The sequence below is a fragment of the Microtus pennsylvanicus genome, chromosome 2 (assembly GCF_037038515.1).
Source record: "Microtus pennsylvanicus isolate mMicPen1 chromosome 2, mMicPen1.hap1, whole genome shotgun sequence".
Taxonomy (NCBI): Eukaryota; Metazoa; Chordata; class Mammalia; order Rodentia; family Cricetidae; genus Microtus; species Microtus pennsylvanicus.
The window spans coordinates 148,254,502-148,270,242 of record NC_134580.1 but is presented as its reverse complement, the minus strand read 5'-3'; the positions used below and the strand labels follow the sequence as shown (position 1 = coordinate 148,270,242).

At 48.1% G+C, this 15,741-nt stretch overlaps 2 protein-coding genes across 9 annotated transcripts in view; both read left to right on the top strand.

Moving 5' to 3' along the window:
• Positions 1–7,241, top strand: part of LOC142844576 (serine/threonine-protein phosphatase 4 regulatory subunit 1-like) — an 88,498-nt gene extending 81,257 nt beyond the window's left edge. For 7 of the 8 annotated variants that reach the window (XM_075963225.1, XM_075963233.1, XM_075963230.1 and 4 more), the window contains 5 exons: positions 272–372; positions 2,810–2,930; positions 3,738–3,872; positions 5,856–5,997; positions 6,639–7,241. In XM_075963225.1, coding sequence (XP_075819340.1) covers positions 272–372; positions 2,810–2,930; positions 3,738–3,872; positions 5,856–5,997; positions 6,639–6,790 — 651 coding nt within the window. In that variant the 3' untranslated portion in view covers positions 6,791–7,241. The remainder of the gene's footprint in view (positions 1–271; positions 373–2,809; positions 2,931–3,737; positions 3,873–5,855; positions 5,998–6,638) is intronic. The other variant, XM_075963229.1, reaches the window with a different exon arrangement.
• Positions 7,242–10,048: 2,807 nt separating this feature from the next.
• Positions 10,049–15,533, top strand: Ankrd60 (ankyrin repeat domain 60). Its single transcript, XM_075963234.1, has 2 exons — positions 10,049–10,133; positions 15,376–15,533. Exons 1-2 carry the CDS (start codon positions 10,049–10,051, stop codon positions 15,531–15,533), a joined length of 243 nt encoding a protein of 80 aa, XP_075819349.1.
• The last annotated feature ends 208 nt before the right edge of the window (positions 15,534–15,741 follow it).

Here is a 15,741-nt window from a genome sequence, read left to right as displayed (position 1 = left end):
TGCAGGGGCAGCAGAGCCATCATCCACTGAACACAAAGACACACCTCCTCGGGGTGGGGAAGCCCATGGGTTTCAGGGACATGGACACCCTCCCCCAAGACGAAAGGGGTGCTTCACTGGGTGTCAGCCACACCGAGTCCTAGGTGGCTAGGTATGAGGGAGACACACAGGCTTTTGGCTGGTAACAAACTTATAGCCTGCAGAGAAACAAAGGGAGTGCTGGAGTCACCTTGAGGCTGGCATGTCATTCATGGAGCTGTATTGTCAACAGCTGCTCCACGAGGACAAGAGGAGAGAGCACCTCCGCCAGCTGCAGGAGTTCGTAGTGACCGACAGCAGCAGGAACTGGAGGTTCCGATACGAACTAGCAGAGTGAGTGAAGGGGCCCCGGGAGACAAGCTGGGAAGTTGCCTCCTTCCCTCGTTGTTGCTGGCATCTGAAGCAGCAGCACAGTGCTCCTTTGGATAAAGAGAGCTTGTTTTTGTTAAGGTATAAACGGGATTCTGAAGCTCTGAGTTATATATGTCCTGTGTCTCTGGGGAGACATCCATTTTCACATGAAGACAGGGCTAGAGTCACTCTGGAATTGGAGTGTTCTGCAGTTCTATAAGGCAATTTATTTGAAGCAAATAAAAGATGAATCACCCACTCTTCAATGTTTTCCCCTGAATCAGAGTGGTTTTGCAAAGCCTTCTTGAGCATTCTGTGTACTGCCTTCTCCGTAGGACACATGGTGCCTCCTTCACTTGAATAGCCAAAGAATGTTGGGCAGCATTGAGGTCTGAAAAGGTCTCCTCTGGATGAGACAGCTATTAAATAGAAGTACCCGCCCATGAGGCTTGCTGCTGTGCCGAGCCTATGTGGAGCACTCTTCAGTTCCTGTCTGCTGTCAACACAAAGAATGTTCTAGGCTTTACCCATAATGAAGGAGAATGCAGTTCAGTGCCCCCTTCTCTAAGTGGAGAATGTACTTTAGTGATGGGGAGATTGTTTGTGGGGTGCTTGTTTGGGCTTTTGTTGAGGGCTATTTAGTATCTTTAGTTTTCATTTTCATTATTCACAACTAGTCATCTCTCAAATAATTATCTTTCTGAAGAAATCCATCTGGCATTTTCAGCTATTCAGGATATGATTTGGCCGGTGCCAGGGGCAAACTGGAAGATTTTCTTTTTGCTGTGAGCTTTAATCATTATGCTTAATTTGAGAGATTGAGGTTTAGTCATTATGTCATGTTCTCAGCACACTCAAAAGAATTGAGAAAAACAAGCCTGGGCCCGGCGCAGCGGCCGTGCTCCCCCTGGCGGCAGGAGCCGGCTTGGGCCTCGGCGGCCCGGCCCTATCTCCCATCACTGTGCTTATTGCAGCCCCGGGCCGCGATAAGGACTGTGCGGGGAGCGATATTCATCCCCCCTCCCCACTGCCTCCCCTGCAAACCGCGGGAGCGATATGAAACAGCCTGCCGCAGCCCGCTTCCTCCCCGCCCTTTTTCATTTCCTCTGCCTGCCTGCAAATCACACCACTCTCCGCCCGAGCCGAGCGGGGGCTCTCGGGCCGCGGCGAGTGAGACAGAAAGAGCAAGGAAAAAATGTCCTATCGAAAAAACGAGGGGAAAAAGAGCGAGGAAGAAAGACCTGGCGAGAAAGAGCGAGTGAAAAATCCTAGCGAGGAAAAGCAAAGGAAGAAGACCCAGCTAGAAAAGACCGAGGGGAAAAAATACCTAGCGAGAAAGAGCGAGGGAAAAATACCTAGTGAGAAAGAGGGAGGGAAAAATACCTAGTGAGAAAGGGCATGGGAATAATACCTAATGAGAAAGAGCAAGGGGAAAAGACCTAGCGAGAAAGAACGAGGGAAAAATACCCAGTGAGAATGAGCGAGGGAAAAATACCCAGCGAGAAAGTACAAGGGAATAATAGTACCTAGCGAGAAGGAGCACGGGGAAAAAAACCTAGCGAGAAGGAGCACTGGGGAAAAAACCTAGCGAGAAAAGAGCAAGGGAAAAAAAATACCTGGCAAGAAAGAACACGGGAAAAAGACCTGGCGAGAAGGAGCAAGGAGGAAAAGACCTAGCGAGCAAGGAGCAAGGGGGGAAAAAAGCCAGCGAGAAAGAACAAGGGAAAAAAAGCTAGCGGGAAAGAACGAGGAGGAAAAAAAACCTAGTGAGAAGGAGCAAGGGGGATTAAAAAAAAAACTAACGAGAACGGGGCGCGGGGGTGGGGGGGAGCTAGAGAGAAAGAGCAAGGGAAAAAGAGCTAACGAAAAAGCGAGGGAGGCTGGAGAGTGAAGGGAAGACCTAGCCAGAAAGAGCGAGAGTGAAAGGGCTGCCCGCAGACTGGTGCGGAGGGGACCGCGATGAAGCGAGCAGTAAAAAGCAAACGGTTTGAAAAGAGTGGGCATAAACGAGCTAGGGGAAAGCGGATGAGAAAGAAGAACGAGGGGGAAAGAGCGAGCAAAATAAAAAAGAAATGGAGGCAAAAGAACACAGGAAAAAGAGCGAGGGCTCCATCCGCCGCTCGGCTCTCGCTCCCGCTGACCCATGCATGGTGTGGCCTGGGAAGTGCAGGCCTGTGGCTGCTTTTACATTGTGTGTGTTGTAGGGCAGAGCTTTGTGTGCCTTTCAACCATAGCCCGATGCTGGAACCTCGGTACTCATGCCCTGAACGCCCAAACCCGTTTTACAAAGCACTCGGTGCCAGCGGCTTCAGCACGCCCGCTGCTCTGGCTGTTGCTGCTGCGCCCGCGTGGCCGCCGAAGGAAGGGAGCGGAATCGACTAGTAACTAATGGTAGGGGTCCCCCTGCTTGTGATTGTAGGCAGCTGATCCTCATCTTGGAACTCTACAGCGCCAGCGACGTTCATGGTTACCTGAGGCACGTCGCCCTGAAGTTATGTGCGGACAAAGTTTCTCAAGTGCGCTGGATTTCCTTCAAGCTAGTAAGGAGCCAGCCTTCCCATAGCTCATTCTTGTAAACAGCACACTCTTATCTGTTTCCCATCTTAACACTTTTTTTTTCTGGGATGTTTGTTGTTTTCTCTATAAGTCCAGCTTTTTTAATTTTTGAAGTTAGAAGCTTTATTGTTTTATCAGTTTTCAGGCTACCCTTCTGTTAATTTTATGCTTCCATGATGGTAAGTGTGCAGGAATCATTTTGTATTTGAAACTCTTTAAATAATAGCTTAGTGTTTTATTGTTGTTTATGTGTGTGTGTGTGTTTGTTGTTATTGTTGAATTCTATACAGCTTTGTAGAATAATTCATAAAGGGGAGGGCCTTGGTTAGAAAAGATGACCCTGTTCTGTGTGTATAGCCTCCAGCCCCCTGAGAGAAAGACAGTCTTACTTGAAAATAATGATTTTTAAATTCCTTGATGGTATTAAAATTTTATAAAAGTACCATATCCTCAAAGGTAATAATTTACAACATTTCACAAGATGATGTGTTTTAAGAGCTGGATCTTTCTCCTTGATGTATTTGTCTGTTAATCCCCTTCTCTGTTTACATTGCCCTTGCAGAGTTCTGTGTGCATGTATGTATTATGACTTATTTAAACGTGTGTGTTCCAGTGAGAACTGAGCTACTTTCTCTTGCTGGTAAATCCATTGCAAAGATGGACAAGAACATTAGAATGGCCGCCCCTATCCCTCTCCACTCTCCACCCCCCACCCCCTGCCGTGGAGAGTGCTGCTTTGAGTCAGCTCTGCTGGGCCCTGCCTCAGGCTGGCTCTCTCACTTTGCTTGCAGGTGGTGGCCATGCTGCGGAAGTTCTACTCCCAAGGCATGTGTGCTCTGGGGCTCAGTTTCATGCAGGAGCTCGTCTCCAGGTTCCGGCACTGCCCTAAGTGGGGTGGAAGGCAAGCTTTTGCCTGCATCTGTCAGGTCAGCACAGCCACAGGTTCCTGTCCCTGGCAGAGGCTGGGCTTCTTTACTGAGGCTCCTCACCTTAGAGGAGACTCAACAGCTGGGAGGTATACCGTCTTGTCCAGTCACCCTGGGTACTCGTTCACATCCCACACACGGTTGATACCTGCTGTGTACTGGGTATCATGGAGATGAAATCAGTGAAGAGCCAGCCAGCGCTCCCTCCAGACCCAGCCCACTCCTGTCACACTTCATTCAGGGGGATGGTGCAGAAACCCTTTTTCATGCCCCAGGCTTACAGTTTATGTCCCCTTGTCTCCTCTACAACCCCTTCCTCATGACTGAAGTTCACCTGAATGTCAGCCATCTTGGTACATCTGGCTCTCCAGTAAGACCTCCTGGTATGGAACCCAGTGGAACACGGTAGAACGTAATGGCACATTTGTTAACCCTTAAGGATAATTGTTTTAGGTTAAGCATAAACCCCAGAGAAGTCAAGTGACCTAGGCAGGATCCCACTAAAGTGTAAAGCTGTGGGTTTTGGTTTGAGGATTTTGATAATGTTATGATGTTTAGGGTAATGATAAGGATAATGATTTTGATGTTTCATCATGCTGTCTTTTGGCACCACAAATGCAAAGGGATTGGGCGCCATCTCCAGGAGCTGCTTGCCCAGCTGTGCTCACAGTTGACTTTGATGGGGCCCTGTCTGTTTCCACTTAGTCCCTTGACCCTGCCTCAAAAACAACTGCAGTGAGAGACTCACCAGCGCCCCCTGTCGGTCTAGAGGAACATAGCCAGTATTTTTCCGCAGCACAGCCATCTGTGAAGAAAAAAATCAGTATTCACATCATTGTGTAGCAAAAGCAGAAATGAAATATTTTTCTTTTTATGTTTTTAATTATTTATCTAGAATGTAGAAAATAATGTGAGAACCAAGAAATGATTCCAATCCATTTTGTTCAAGAAAAACTAACAAGATCTTTTTTTTTTTTTTTTAAGAAAAAAGAAGCTTAATGTTAAAGATTTAGAAAATCAAGAAAAACACAAAACAAGGGAAGGATGTTCAGGAGATAGCATACTTCAGAGACTTGTTAATTTTGATCTGAACACAGCTCTGGGAAGAAGGTACCAGGGTGACAAGACAGGTCTGGATTGAGACCTAGTTGGCCTAGAACCTCTCTCTGAGCTCCCTGCCAGTGGCCTGCGCAACCAAGTCTCTCTGCACAGTAAAGTGTATCCTCCTGTGCTGTTCCAGGCTGGCTGGTCTGATGCAGTCCAGCTGCCTACAGCAAGCTTGGCACCTAGAGCCCCTTGATGGCCTTATACATTGTTGCAATGATGCTAGCCTTGCCATGAACACCCACAGGACCCAGAAGCCACACACCTGGCTAAAGTCCCCACTCACTTGTTGGTCCTAAGACTTTCAGTGCCACCACCACCACCACATTGGTGGCACTCTTACCATAAAACAAGGCTAGTTTTGCTATCAGGGTCGGTTGTGAGAAGAAAGGAGGGGTGTACTGCACATACTGTGCTGCTGTGCTCAAGCAGACATGGCCAGCTCTTACAGACACCCAAGCCTGGGCTAGCATCTGGGCCCCTGTCTCTGAGGCGGGGTTCTGAACAAGTTCTTACTGGCCAGGTAAGTACAGTGTGGTGGTACTGTGCTACGTGATTGGTACAAAGGGTCAGCCACTGTGCAGTTGAGAAAAGCCAGGTGCAGAAAAGCTAAACAACTTACCTGAGGCCACAAGGAGACCAGGCTCCAAAACCCATGTTTCCCTCTAAATCCTGTGCTCTTGTCAGTCATTCTTTGGAAGGATGTTAGGCAAATTAGCCACTGCTTATAACTAAATTTAGTTCTTGAAATGTAAAAGTTCACATGTGCACTGCTCTCAAACCTACAGGTTCCAAAGTGATATCGTTAGAATTATAGAAGTATGTGTGCTTTGAAATGTTGAGAAAATCACTGCTGGGCTGTGGCTCTTATTTCTGCAGGCTGTGGTCAATGAAGAGTCTGTTCCTGTGGATCAATTTGTGGAGCACTTGCTTCCCAGCCTCCTGAGCCTGGCATCGGATCCTGTGCCAAATGTGAGGGTTCTGCTGGCCAAGGCCCTGCGGCAGACACTGCTGGAGAAGGGTGTGTGGGCCTTGCTGGATTCTCAGTTAACCTTAGCTGTGGCAGGTAGCAGCTAGGTCCCCAAGGAGTTATAGCAGGCTGCATAGCAACACACTGGAGGCACAAGCCAGCTAAAGAGATGAACACAATCCCATTTGTTTAACAAGGGCACACCAGATACAAACTATCTATCACTCTCTAGACAGGGCACATTTATCAGCTCCAGTTCCAGTAGGAAAGAAAGCCCAAAGTCTGTCTCAGTGCTACTGCAGTGTGACTCCACTTGGCTGTTTAGGCTTGAATGATAGTGGGTGTAAGCTGTGTGTCTGTGCTGCCTTACTTCCACCCACAGCGTGGCCTGTTTGTCCATTTCTAGCCTTCTCCCCGTGCTGCTGATCACACATGCCAGTTCTCATGCATCGCAGAACAAGGAGCATCTAAAGGGATAATTTTTAAAGCCGCTATCACTTCTGGCAGCCCACCATTAAAATCTCTGAAATAGTTTTGGAATAAGGCACTTCTTACTTGAAAGGACTTAAGTATGTGGATATTCATGGAAAATTTATCCAGTGTCTTGACATGCGGCTTAAAAGACAACAAAATTAGAATATGTTCTAGAACACAGTTCATGGCACATATAACTCCAACTTTTCTCTCCTTAGCATATTTTAGAAATGCCGGGAACCATCATCTTGAAGTTGTTGAAGAGACTCTCTTGGCTCTGCAGTCTGACCCGGACCAAGATGTTTCATTTTTTGCTTCCCTAGAACCAAAGATGCAGACTGCAATAGACACCACTATACTGGAAAAGTAAAGCCACACACAACCTTGTCATGGGTGCACAGGGATGGCTTCAGTGTACACATGCCTGTCACTTGAAGGGGATCCAATCGTATTGGAGCTTCTGAAGGAGGCCTATTTCAGGTGATAGGGCAGTCCTGTGCTTCCCACCTGTGCAGACTTGATTCTTTGCAGTTTAGAAAGGTTGTGGATCTAGGCACCAGTGACTCTCTGGCTTCCACACGATCAGCTGTGACCAGCCGTTTGTGTTTTAGGAGAGACTGTGTTACTTAAACTCCCACCCCCACCCCCATCCCCGCCACCAGAGTGTGGTATAGTTTGTTCATATCTGTAACCCCAGCACCTAAGAGGCTGGGACCGGGAGATCAAGAGTTCAAGGTCAATCTAAAGAATTCCAGGCCTGCCTATCCAAGGAAACCAAACGTAAATACAGCTTCCCTTGCCAATAAAGTAATTTAATAAAAGCTTGTATGTTTTCTCTGGGCTTGCTGCCCTAATCCTTTCTGAGAAAATGGAGTTTATGGCATTGTATTTTATCTCCAGCTGAAATACTGTACATATGTAAATAACTTGACAGGAAGAAAATATATGACTGTAACACTAGCCTCCCAACAGTGGACAAACATGTCATGTGAAGTTGTGACCTGCTCTGGAACTGTTGCACATGTAGCTCCATGCAGCTGCTTTGGTGACCTTTGAACTGTGTCCTCTGCTGTGGGCTCCCCTAGGGTCATGTATTGTTGTTATAAACCACTGTACTCAGGATATTCCCTTCAGAGATGGGAAGAAATGTGTATTGGTCTTTGAGAGTAGCGAGCCATAGGTTGTTTTTAAGAGGGACTCAGTCAGGCAGTGGTGGCATATGCCTTTAATCCCAGCACTCGGGAGGCAAAAGCAGGTGAGTTTGAGGTCAGCCTGGTCTAGAGTGAGTCCAGGATGGGCTCCAAAGCTACACAGGGAAATCTTGTCTCGAAAAACAAAACAGAAACTAACAAACAAACAAACAAACATAGGGACTCAGGTGGGGGAAGGAGGCTGACTGCTGAGAAGCACGGATATTGACTTCCACTTTAGACTCAAAAGAAAAAAGAAGCCGTCATTTTGACCAGCACTTTCTCCAGGCAACATTGGTTTGAGGAGTTAGGTACTCTATGTTGGTTTAAGTACACAGAAAACAGAAAGATGCTGTATAGATTAAAAAGCTTTCCAGGGGGCTGGAGAGATGGCTTAGTGGTTAAGAGAATTGCTTGACCTTCCAAAGGTTCTAAGTTCAATTCCCAGCAACCACATGGTGGCTCACAACCATCTGTAATGAGGTCTGGTGCCCTCTTCTGGCCTGCAGACATACACACAGACAGAACATTGTATACATAATAAATAAATAAGTATTTAAAAAAAAGCTTTCCATTCATTAATTCTGTATACTGTAGACATTTGGGTATGGCTCTATACCTGTGTCTACCCCAGCTTTGTTTCTGATTTTAACATGGCAAAGGTGGGAGAGCAACCCATGGGACCCAGGAGCTTAAAAAACAAAACAACAAAAATCCTGTAAACTTATATGTTGAATTTCCTGGTATACAGAATACCCCTGTAGGTCCCCAAGTGCCATTGATCTTGTTATTTAAAAAGAAGAATCTACACTGCCAAACAGAATGGGAAATGTGTAAAGAACTCAGCAAGCACAGACGACGTTTGGGCTGCTTTGGCAGAGTTAATTTATCAAAGTTAGAGGCAAAAGATTTAAAAAAAACAAAACAAGAACAGTCTAGGTTGTGTGCCTACAGCAAATAGACAGACCATACTGCTGGGCTTCTACAACAAGCAAGCTTTTATTGCCTACAAAGTGAATGAAGATGGCTCTATTAAAATCAGCTGGAATCTTGGATTCTTTACAGAGCATAATTTTCTATAAAGAAAAACAAAAAGCCAGGGCGGTGGTGGCACACGCCTTTAATCCCAGCACTCCCGAAGCAAAGGAAAGCCGATCTCTGTGTTTAAGCTCAGCCGGTCTACAGAGCTAGTTCCAGGACAGCCAGGGCTACACAGAAACCTGTCTTGAATAAACAAAAATAAAGAACAAAGACCGGTGTTCTGAGGTAGAATCTGGGCACTGAGATCCATTGTGAACACTTCCTTCAGGTAACAAGGCCAGCCTCCTGTGTAGACTATGGCTCTGTGATAGGTAGAGAGCTAACCTTGCATGGGTGAAGCCTTGGGATCCAGTTCTGCAGATCCCAGTTCTGCAAGAAAAAGGGCCACCCTGGGCGCTGTACAAATGAGTTATCTGTTGTTTAGAATGAACTTCTCTTCGATATAAAAGGATTAAGCCCCTCCCTCTTTGTGTTACTGGCTTACTGTATAGTCAAGGATGTCATCTTGAACCCTACCCCTGACCCCAGATGCGTGGGTGGCCTGAACCACTGTGCCTCTCAGCCCATATTTCTGTAACTGCTATACCAAATGCATTTTTTCAAGCTGTATTTTATTTTGGTAACAACAGAGTTTTCCAAAGGTATTCTGGCCCCCTGCCCTTTCCCTGGTGCTTCCTTCAACCCCTGAAGACCTTACTTGGGGTCTGATATTTGAGGTCCCCACCCCCACCCCCCGTGTGAGCTCTACTTGAAAAGGTTTTAACCTAGCCTGTCCCATGAAATGTATTCCATACTTTTCTCCCTCGAGGATGCTGTAGTGTCAGGATGCATGGGCTTGATGCCGTTTCCACGCAGGCCTGGGTCACTTCCTTTGTGGTCCAGGTCTGCCTGGGTTACTGTGTTCTGGAAGCACATGGGGGCAGTCCTGGAGCCCACCTTAGAAACGGTGGGCCTAGCGTTTCCGGATGGTTCTCCCTGATCTTGCATTCTGCCTTGGACAGACGGAAGCCGATTCCCCACAGCGCTAGGAGGCTGGCGAGGGCTGCGGCGGGAGGTGGCGGGGAACCGGAAGCGTGGGCGCCCCCTCTCCCGTCTCGGGGGCCCAAGCGGGGGCGGTGATGACGCGCGGGATGACGCGGGCCATGCGGAGGTCGACGGACGTGGCGGGGGCGAGCGTGCGGCCGCGGAAGCCGCAGGGGGGTACCCCTCGGCACGACCCCAAGGCGGGCGGGCGCACCGCTCACCCCACGAGCCGTGCCCGCGCGTGGATTAAGGGACAATCAGGGGACCCGCGCGCCTCCATTGTGTCGCCAGATTTGGTCCCTGACGTCTTCTTCCTGCGGGTGAAACTGGAGGAGACTGGGGAGCTGTTCCGCGTGGCCAACTGCCGCAATGACATGACGGTGCGGGAGCTCAAAGAGGAGCTGGACCTGATGGTCGGCATCCCCTTCAACCTACAGCGGCTGCAGTTCCTGGACCAAGGTGGCCCCTGCCCAGTCCCTTCCGGCACCCACGAGCTTCTTCCACACAAGGGCCCCGGCCCACTCCTGCCCTGGGTCTCCAAAATATATCTAACTACCAGAGGTCCCAAAGTGACCAAGTCAACTCCAATCACCCTGGACCCCCATCTAGAAGGGCCCCTTGGAGCGCAGGCCACTCAAGAGCCCCCAACTCCAAACACACAGGTTTCTCATTAGACCCCAAATGTAAAGGTGGACCTGGTTCATAAACATTCTGTCTGTTGGCTCCAGTCTGCCAACCTCGAGCAAGTTCAGGCTACTCAGAACCTCAAATCTCAATCCACAGCAAGACCCTCCTGGCAGCCCAGATCCTCTGTCTTTATAAGGAACACAAGCAAGCCATCACTTGAAGCAAAACTAGACCTCAACAGACCACCCCCCAATCAAGGACAGGCCTTTTCCCTGTGAGTTCCTGAATCCAAAACCAACCCTAAGTAGTGAACCCCAAATTCTGTAGCCAGGCTATCTGTGCAAGCATTCCAGAAGCTGAGATGAACCTTGCTGGTCTTAGAACCCCAATCTCAGAGCACATCTGTCCAAGATTGAACCCCAAATCTGCAAGCCAGCAATAACCAGGTCAAAACCCTAAAACTCCATCAACTGTATCCACACAGGACTGCACAAACACAAAAGAAGCCAGCCAGTCCCAGGACCCTCAATACCCAGAGCAAAGCTAGCCAAGACTAAACTCCAGGTCTCAGGATTACTAGTTATCTATCATAGCCTCAGAAACCCAATTCCTCCACCCCCAATGGCCATTCAAGGAAACTAAACATTAAATCCTACCCACGTCAGGGACCCCCCCCCCACCCAAATGCGAGCAAACATGACCAAATCTTGACTTACCATGACTGTTAGATGCTTCCATCAACTGTATCTACATACAGATGCTAAAATTCAGAAGAAACCTTCCCATTCTGGAACCCCCAAATCCAGAACAAAGTTGAATGTCCAAATCCGCCCCCCATCAGCCACTAATACACAGACACACCCCCAACTCACACCAAGTATATATTCATTCAACGGTGCTAAAGTTCAAAATAAAACCTGCCCATCCTACAACCCCAAGCCTAGAACAAACATACCTATTTACCCAAGGCTGAACCCCCAACTCTCCCAGGATAACTACTACTGTAGCCCCCCACACCCTTACTGTGTGCATATAGAGATGCTAAAATGCAAAACAAACCTTGCCTATCCAGGGACCCCAAACTCAGTACAAACCCGAACCCCAAGTTTGAACCTCAGGTATCTAGGCTAGCCATCACTCTTAGAACCCCAACTACTTCAACAACTTATTTACATAAGAATGTCAAAATTAAACCAAATGCTTCCTTCCTACCCTGGTATCCCCAAATCCAGAATATACCTACCCAAGACTGAACCCCAGGTCTCCAGACTAGCTGTCACTCCTTCAGAACCCCAGATCCTCCAGCAGCTGCATTTACATAAAGAGACTGAAACTCAAAACCAACCCTACCCACCTTAGGATCCCTAAATCAAAACAAACCTGGTCAAATATGAGTCCCAAGTCCCCAGGCTAACCACATGACCCTCAGGACCTGGAATCCTCCATGGCTGTGTCCACAAAAGGATACCGAAGACTGAGACAAACTCAGGGTCCCAAAATCTGTCCACACATTGCTGTGTTTGAACCTCAAATGCTCTAAAGCTGCCCCCGGCCACTCCAGCACCCTAAATCCCAGAGCAGACTCCACCCACATCATAAGTATCAACACCAAGCCTACGTACCCAATTCTGAGACACTCCTCCCCCCATATCTCACCATTCATCTGTGCAGCCAAACTCCAGTCTACACAAGGACCTTGCCCACATCTGGACCCCCAAACCCAAAGCCAATTCTGTGCACCTCTGAAAGGCACTCCTCAAACTATGCATGATTACAGCAGGATCCCAGTCCAAGCTAAGTGTCTCCTAAGGGTTCCAAGGATTAAATAAAGCCTGCCTACAGCAGGACCCCCCCCCCCAGAGTGAAGCCAAGCCTGCCTCTCTTCGATTTCCCACCCCCACCAACATCATGTGTTAGGAGCATTTCAAAGCTGACGCGGCTGTGTGCCAGTGAGGAAGCAAAGGTTTAAAGTAACCCTTATTCATGAGGACCCCAAAACTCAATACAGATCCCTTAGCCTAACCTACTCATAGCAGAACCCCAAAGTTAGGGCAAACTCTGTTGGTAGCAGGATCCTAACTCTCAGGGGAGAGCTGTTTGACTCCTCACTCTCAGCTGCCTAAACCAGTCCATGAAAGGACCTTAAATTCGGCCATAGATTGCTCTTAAACCAGGACCCCCCAAGCAGCCAGCAACCCCTGCTGTCATGAGAACCCCAAGTCCAGAGTAAATCCTGCCCTCATCAGAACCCCAGAACTCAAAGCATCAGGACCCCTAACTCTGACACTACTATCTAAACCCCAAGGTCCAAGCTATGTCCTTTCCCACATTGGGGGGGGGGGGCTCAAAGGGAGCCCAGCGAAATTAGAACCTAATACCTGCAGCTCTCTTGAATCAGAACCCCCATAAACCCTGGTCTACACAAATTCCATGGGGAGGCACCCAGTGGAGGTGAGAGGCTCAGCAGCCTATTCTTCCATCTAAATCCTTCCCTCAACCTGAGGACGCGGCTGTCCCTGGCCCCATTCCCTACAATGTTTAGGATATGAGAACAGGATCAAAGCCCCTTGGGCTCCATCATCTCCCACCCGATGGAAATCAACGCAAAACCCTTCAAGAAAATGAAGAGAGAGAGAGAGAGAGAGAGAGAGAGAGAGAGAGAGAGAGAGAGAGAGAGAGAGAGAGAGAGAGAGAAAGACAGAGGAGAGAGGCTGCCTGGGGAACAGCCGGTAGTCCAGAGACACTGCAGAGTACTGCAGGGCCTGGAGCGATGGAGACAGCTCTGAAAGCAGCCTGTCCCCACGCTCAGCTCAGCGTTCTCGAGCTGCCCTTCCTGGGCTCAGTTTCCTAATCCGGAAAGCAGAGCCCCATTAGCTCCAGAATTCTCTGTGCTGTTCCCCGGTGGACAGGAATGACTCTGCATTTTGCCAGTGTGTGCAGGCAAGGCCAAAACACTTTTCCTTGCTGCTCTTAAAAAATAGGCTAAGTGTTTTCCATGGCACATATATTTCCTTAGAGTTGTGTAAAGATGCTTTCGATATTCTTGAAGCTTTATGGAGCTCTAAGCTGTGTTTTGAGCCTCATTCTATAGCTGACAAGTTATGAAAGAGATGAGGCATAGTCGGGGGAACAAGGAATTTGGAAATTATGTATCCTCCTAACTCTGGACCCTTGCTGGTTCTTTTGTCTTCACCAATGAGCAAGAAATTCAAGCAAGCTGAAGAGGGAATGAGAGGTGGGGTGACTTCACACTGATGTCACAGTGTTGAGACTCAGCAGTCACTTAGCAACTGCTGGAGGCCTGACCCCTGGGCTGGGCTGACTGCGGCTGGCACGGTGGAGATGGTGCCGATCTGTCGCTAAGAGACATTTGGGTCCCTGCCTATAAATAACTGGCTGGCCCATCTGCCCACCTCCAAGGTGGCAGAGGGAAGGAAGGGCAAGTGAGATCATGGCGGGAGAGTGTCTCGATGGCCAGGCCAAAACAAGTCAAGTGAATTCATGGGCCAGCAGTGCCCCTGCCAATCATTTATGTATCTGTTGATAATTAGTAGCATTTGTCTCAGTGGCTGACTGTCTGCAGAGGGAATGTGCTAGCGATTGTATAGGAACGACTGAGTGAAGAAACCCATCTCTTCCTGGACATGTACAAAGAGGTTAGAAAGTCAGGTTGTCTTAGGCTAGTGACAGACTGGCTCCCATGTTCAAGCCACAAATAAGACCCTAACTTACAGATTTGCTGGCCAGAGTTTTCTGTCTTCCTCCTCCTGAGAGTCTGGTCATCAAGTGGTACCCACGAGCCTGGGGGGAGTCTGCTCTATCACTCACATCCTAGCGGGGGCCCAGCCTCACTTTGCTCCCCAGGAGGGAGAGCCACAGAGGCTGGAGGGGCAAGAAACCAGAACATTCACGGATTCTGCTCAATTGAGAGAGTCCCGGTATAGCTTGGGTAGACCATTATTGCTTATGGACAACCCAAGTCTTCTGTGGTCCCTAAGATGGTAGGTGACCAAGAAAGAAACGTGTATGTGTTTTAAAAGAGAAACTAAATACCACCACATTTCAAAAAACATTCCCTACATAAGGCCCCTTCAACTATTTATTTATAACTATTTATTTATTTATCTATTTATTTTTTAGGCAGGCTCTCATATATCTCAGGGTAGTCTTGAACTCCTGGTCCTCCTGTCTCCAGCTCCCAAATTCTGGGATGACAGGTGTGTGCCACTAAGCCTGGCTGGTTTATGTATGTGGGCCTAGGGGCCTACCTAGGTCCTCTGTTCTTCACGTATCCATTTTATTCAAGACGCCAAGCTGGGTCAGGCGAGAACTCTTGACACTCAGGTCCAAATACAGTGAGTGTTGATATTTTGCTTCTGATGTTACCATAGGCTTATATGGGGACAATGTGTCCCTACCAGGGGCAATGTCTGGGGGACGTCCTTCACTGCGAGAGCTAGCCGTGGGTGTGGCTGATGTGTCACGACAGAAGCCATGGAGACTGTGGTGTGTGGGGTAGAGAGGGTTAGTTACCTAGTTGAGAGTGTCAGTTAAGATGACGTGGAGAAACCCTGACGAGGGCTATCTGTCATCTGCAAGGCCTTTTGTGCGTCACTGTCATCTGTTTAGCCAACTAATGGCAGCATTCCCTGAACTCGGTATTGAGTCGAAGGTATATAACTTGCTAAGTACACTGTCGGGCCTGTGATGTATAGCTCAAATTTAAGTAGTTCTATTTGTAGAGTTTGCCTCATAAAACGATTTCACTGACTCATGTATTTTTCCCCAACAGGACAAGCTGTAATTACAAAATTTTATAAATCATTGCTATTGTGTATGTTTTTTTTTCTTTTTGGGTCCAGCTTCGATCTGAGCTGAGCCAAATTAATTTTCTAAAGAGCATTAGAAGCAGCAAACGGGCTCCTGTGCAGCCATCAAGGGAGAGACATTCCCCCCCTTTGCTCAACATCTTAAATGTATCTTTGCGTGATTCAAGGTCAGACACTATCTCAACTGATACAGTGATTTCTCTTTAAATCCTAATTTTGTTAAAAGGAAAAATTGTTCCCCACAGGGATTTTGATGGACGATGCCACCCTGAGGTTCTACGATGTCATCCCTGGCGCAGTGATTTCATTATGTATCTGGCATTACGATGGTTGGACAGAACTGGTCTTGGCAGCCGTGGAAGGGGACCCCAGTAAGGTGATTTCATGCTTATTTCAATATTAGGGGTTGAGGGACTCCCCCCCCCCATCTTTAACATGAGCATTTGAATAAAGGCCTCAGAGTAGGGAAGAAAAATGGCGTATCTCCAGCCACTCTGGGCTTGAGTCCCCTGGGTTCACTTCTTTACAGCTTAGAAATGTGTTTACTTCACCCGCGGTGGAGCTCAAGGGGTGCCTTTCCGAATATCTACGTGTTGGTCAAGTTGACAATG

Excerpts from the sequence above, each read along its gene's own strand:
- Ankrd60 (XM_075963234.1), top strand. The coding sequence starts at position 10,049 with ATGACGGTGCGGGAGCTCAAAGAGGAGCTGGACCTGATGGTCGGCATC. Across the intron at positions 10,134-15,375 it reads GCTGCAGTTCCTGGACCAAG|GGATTTTGATGGACGATGCC; the intron begins GTGGCCCCTGCC and ends TGTTCCCCACAG.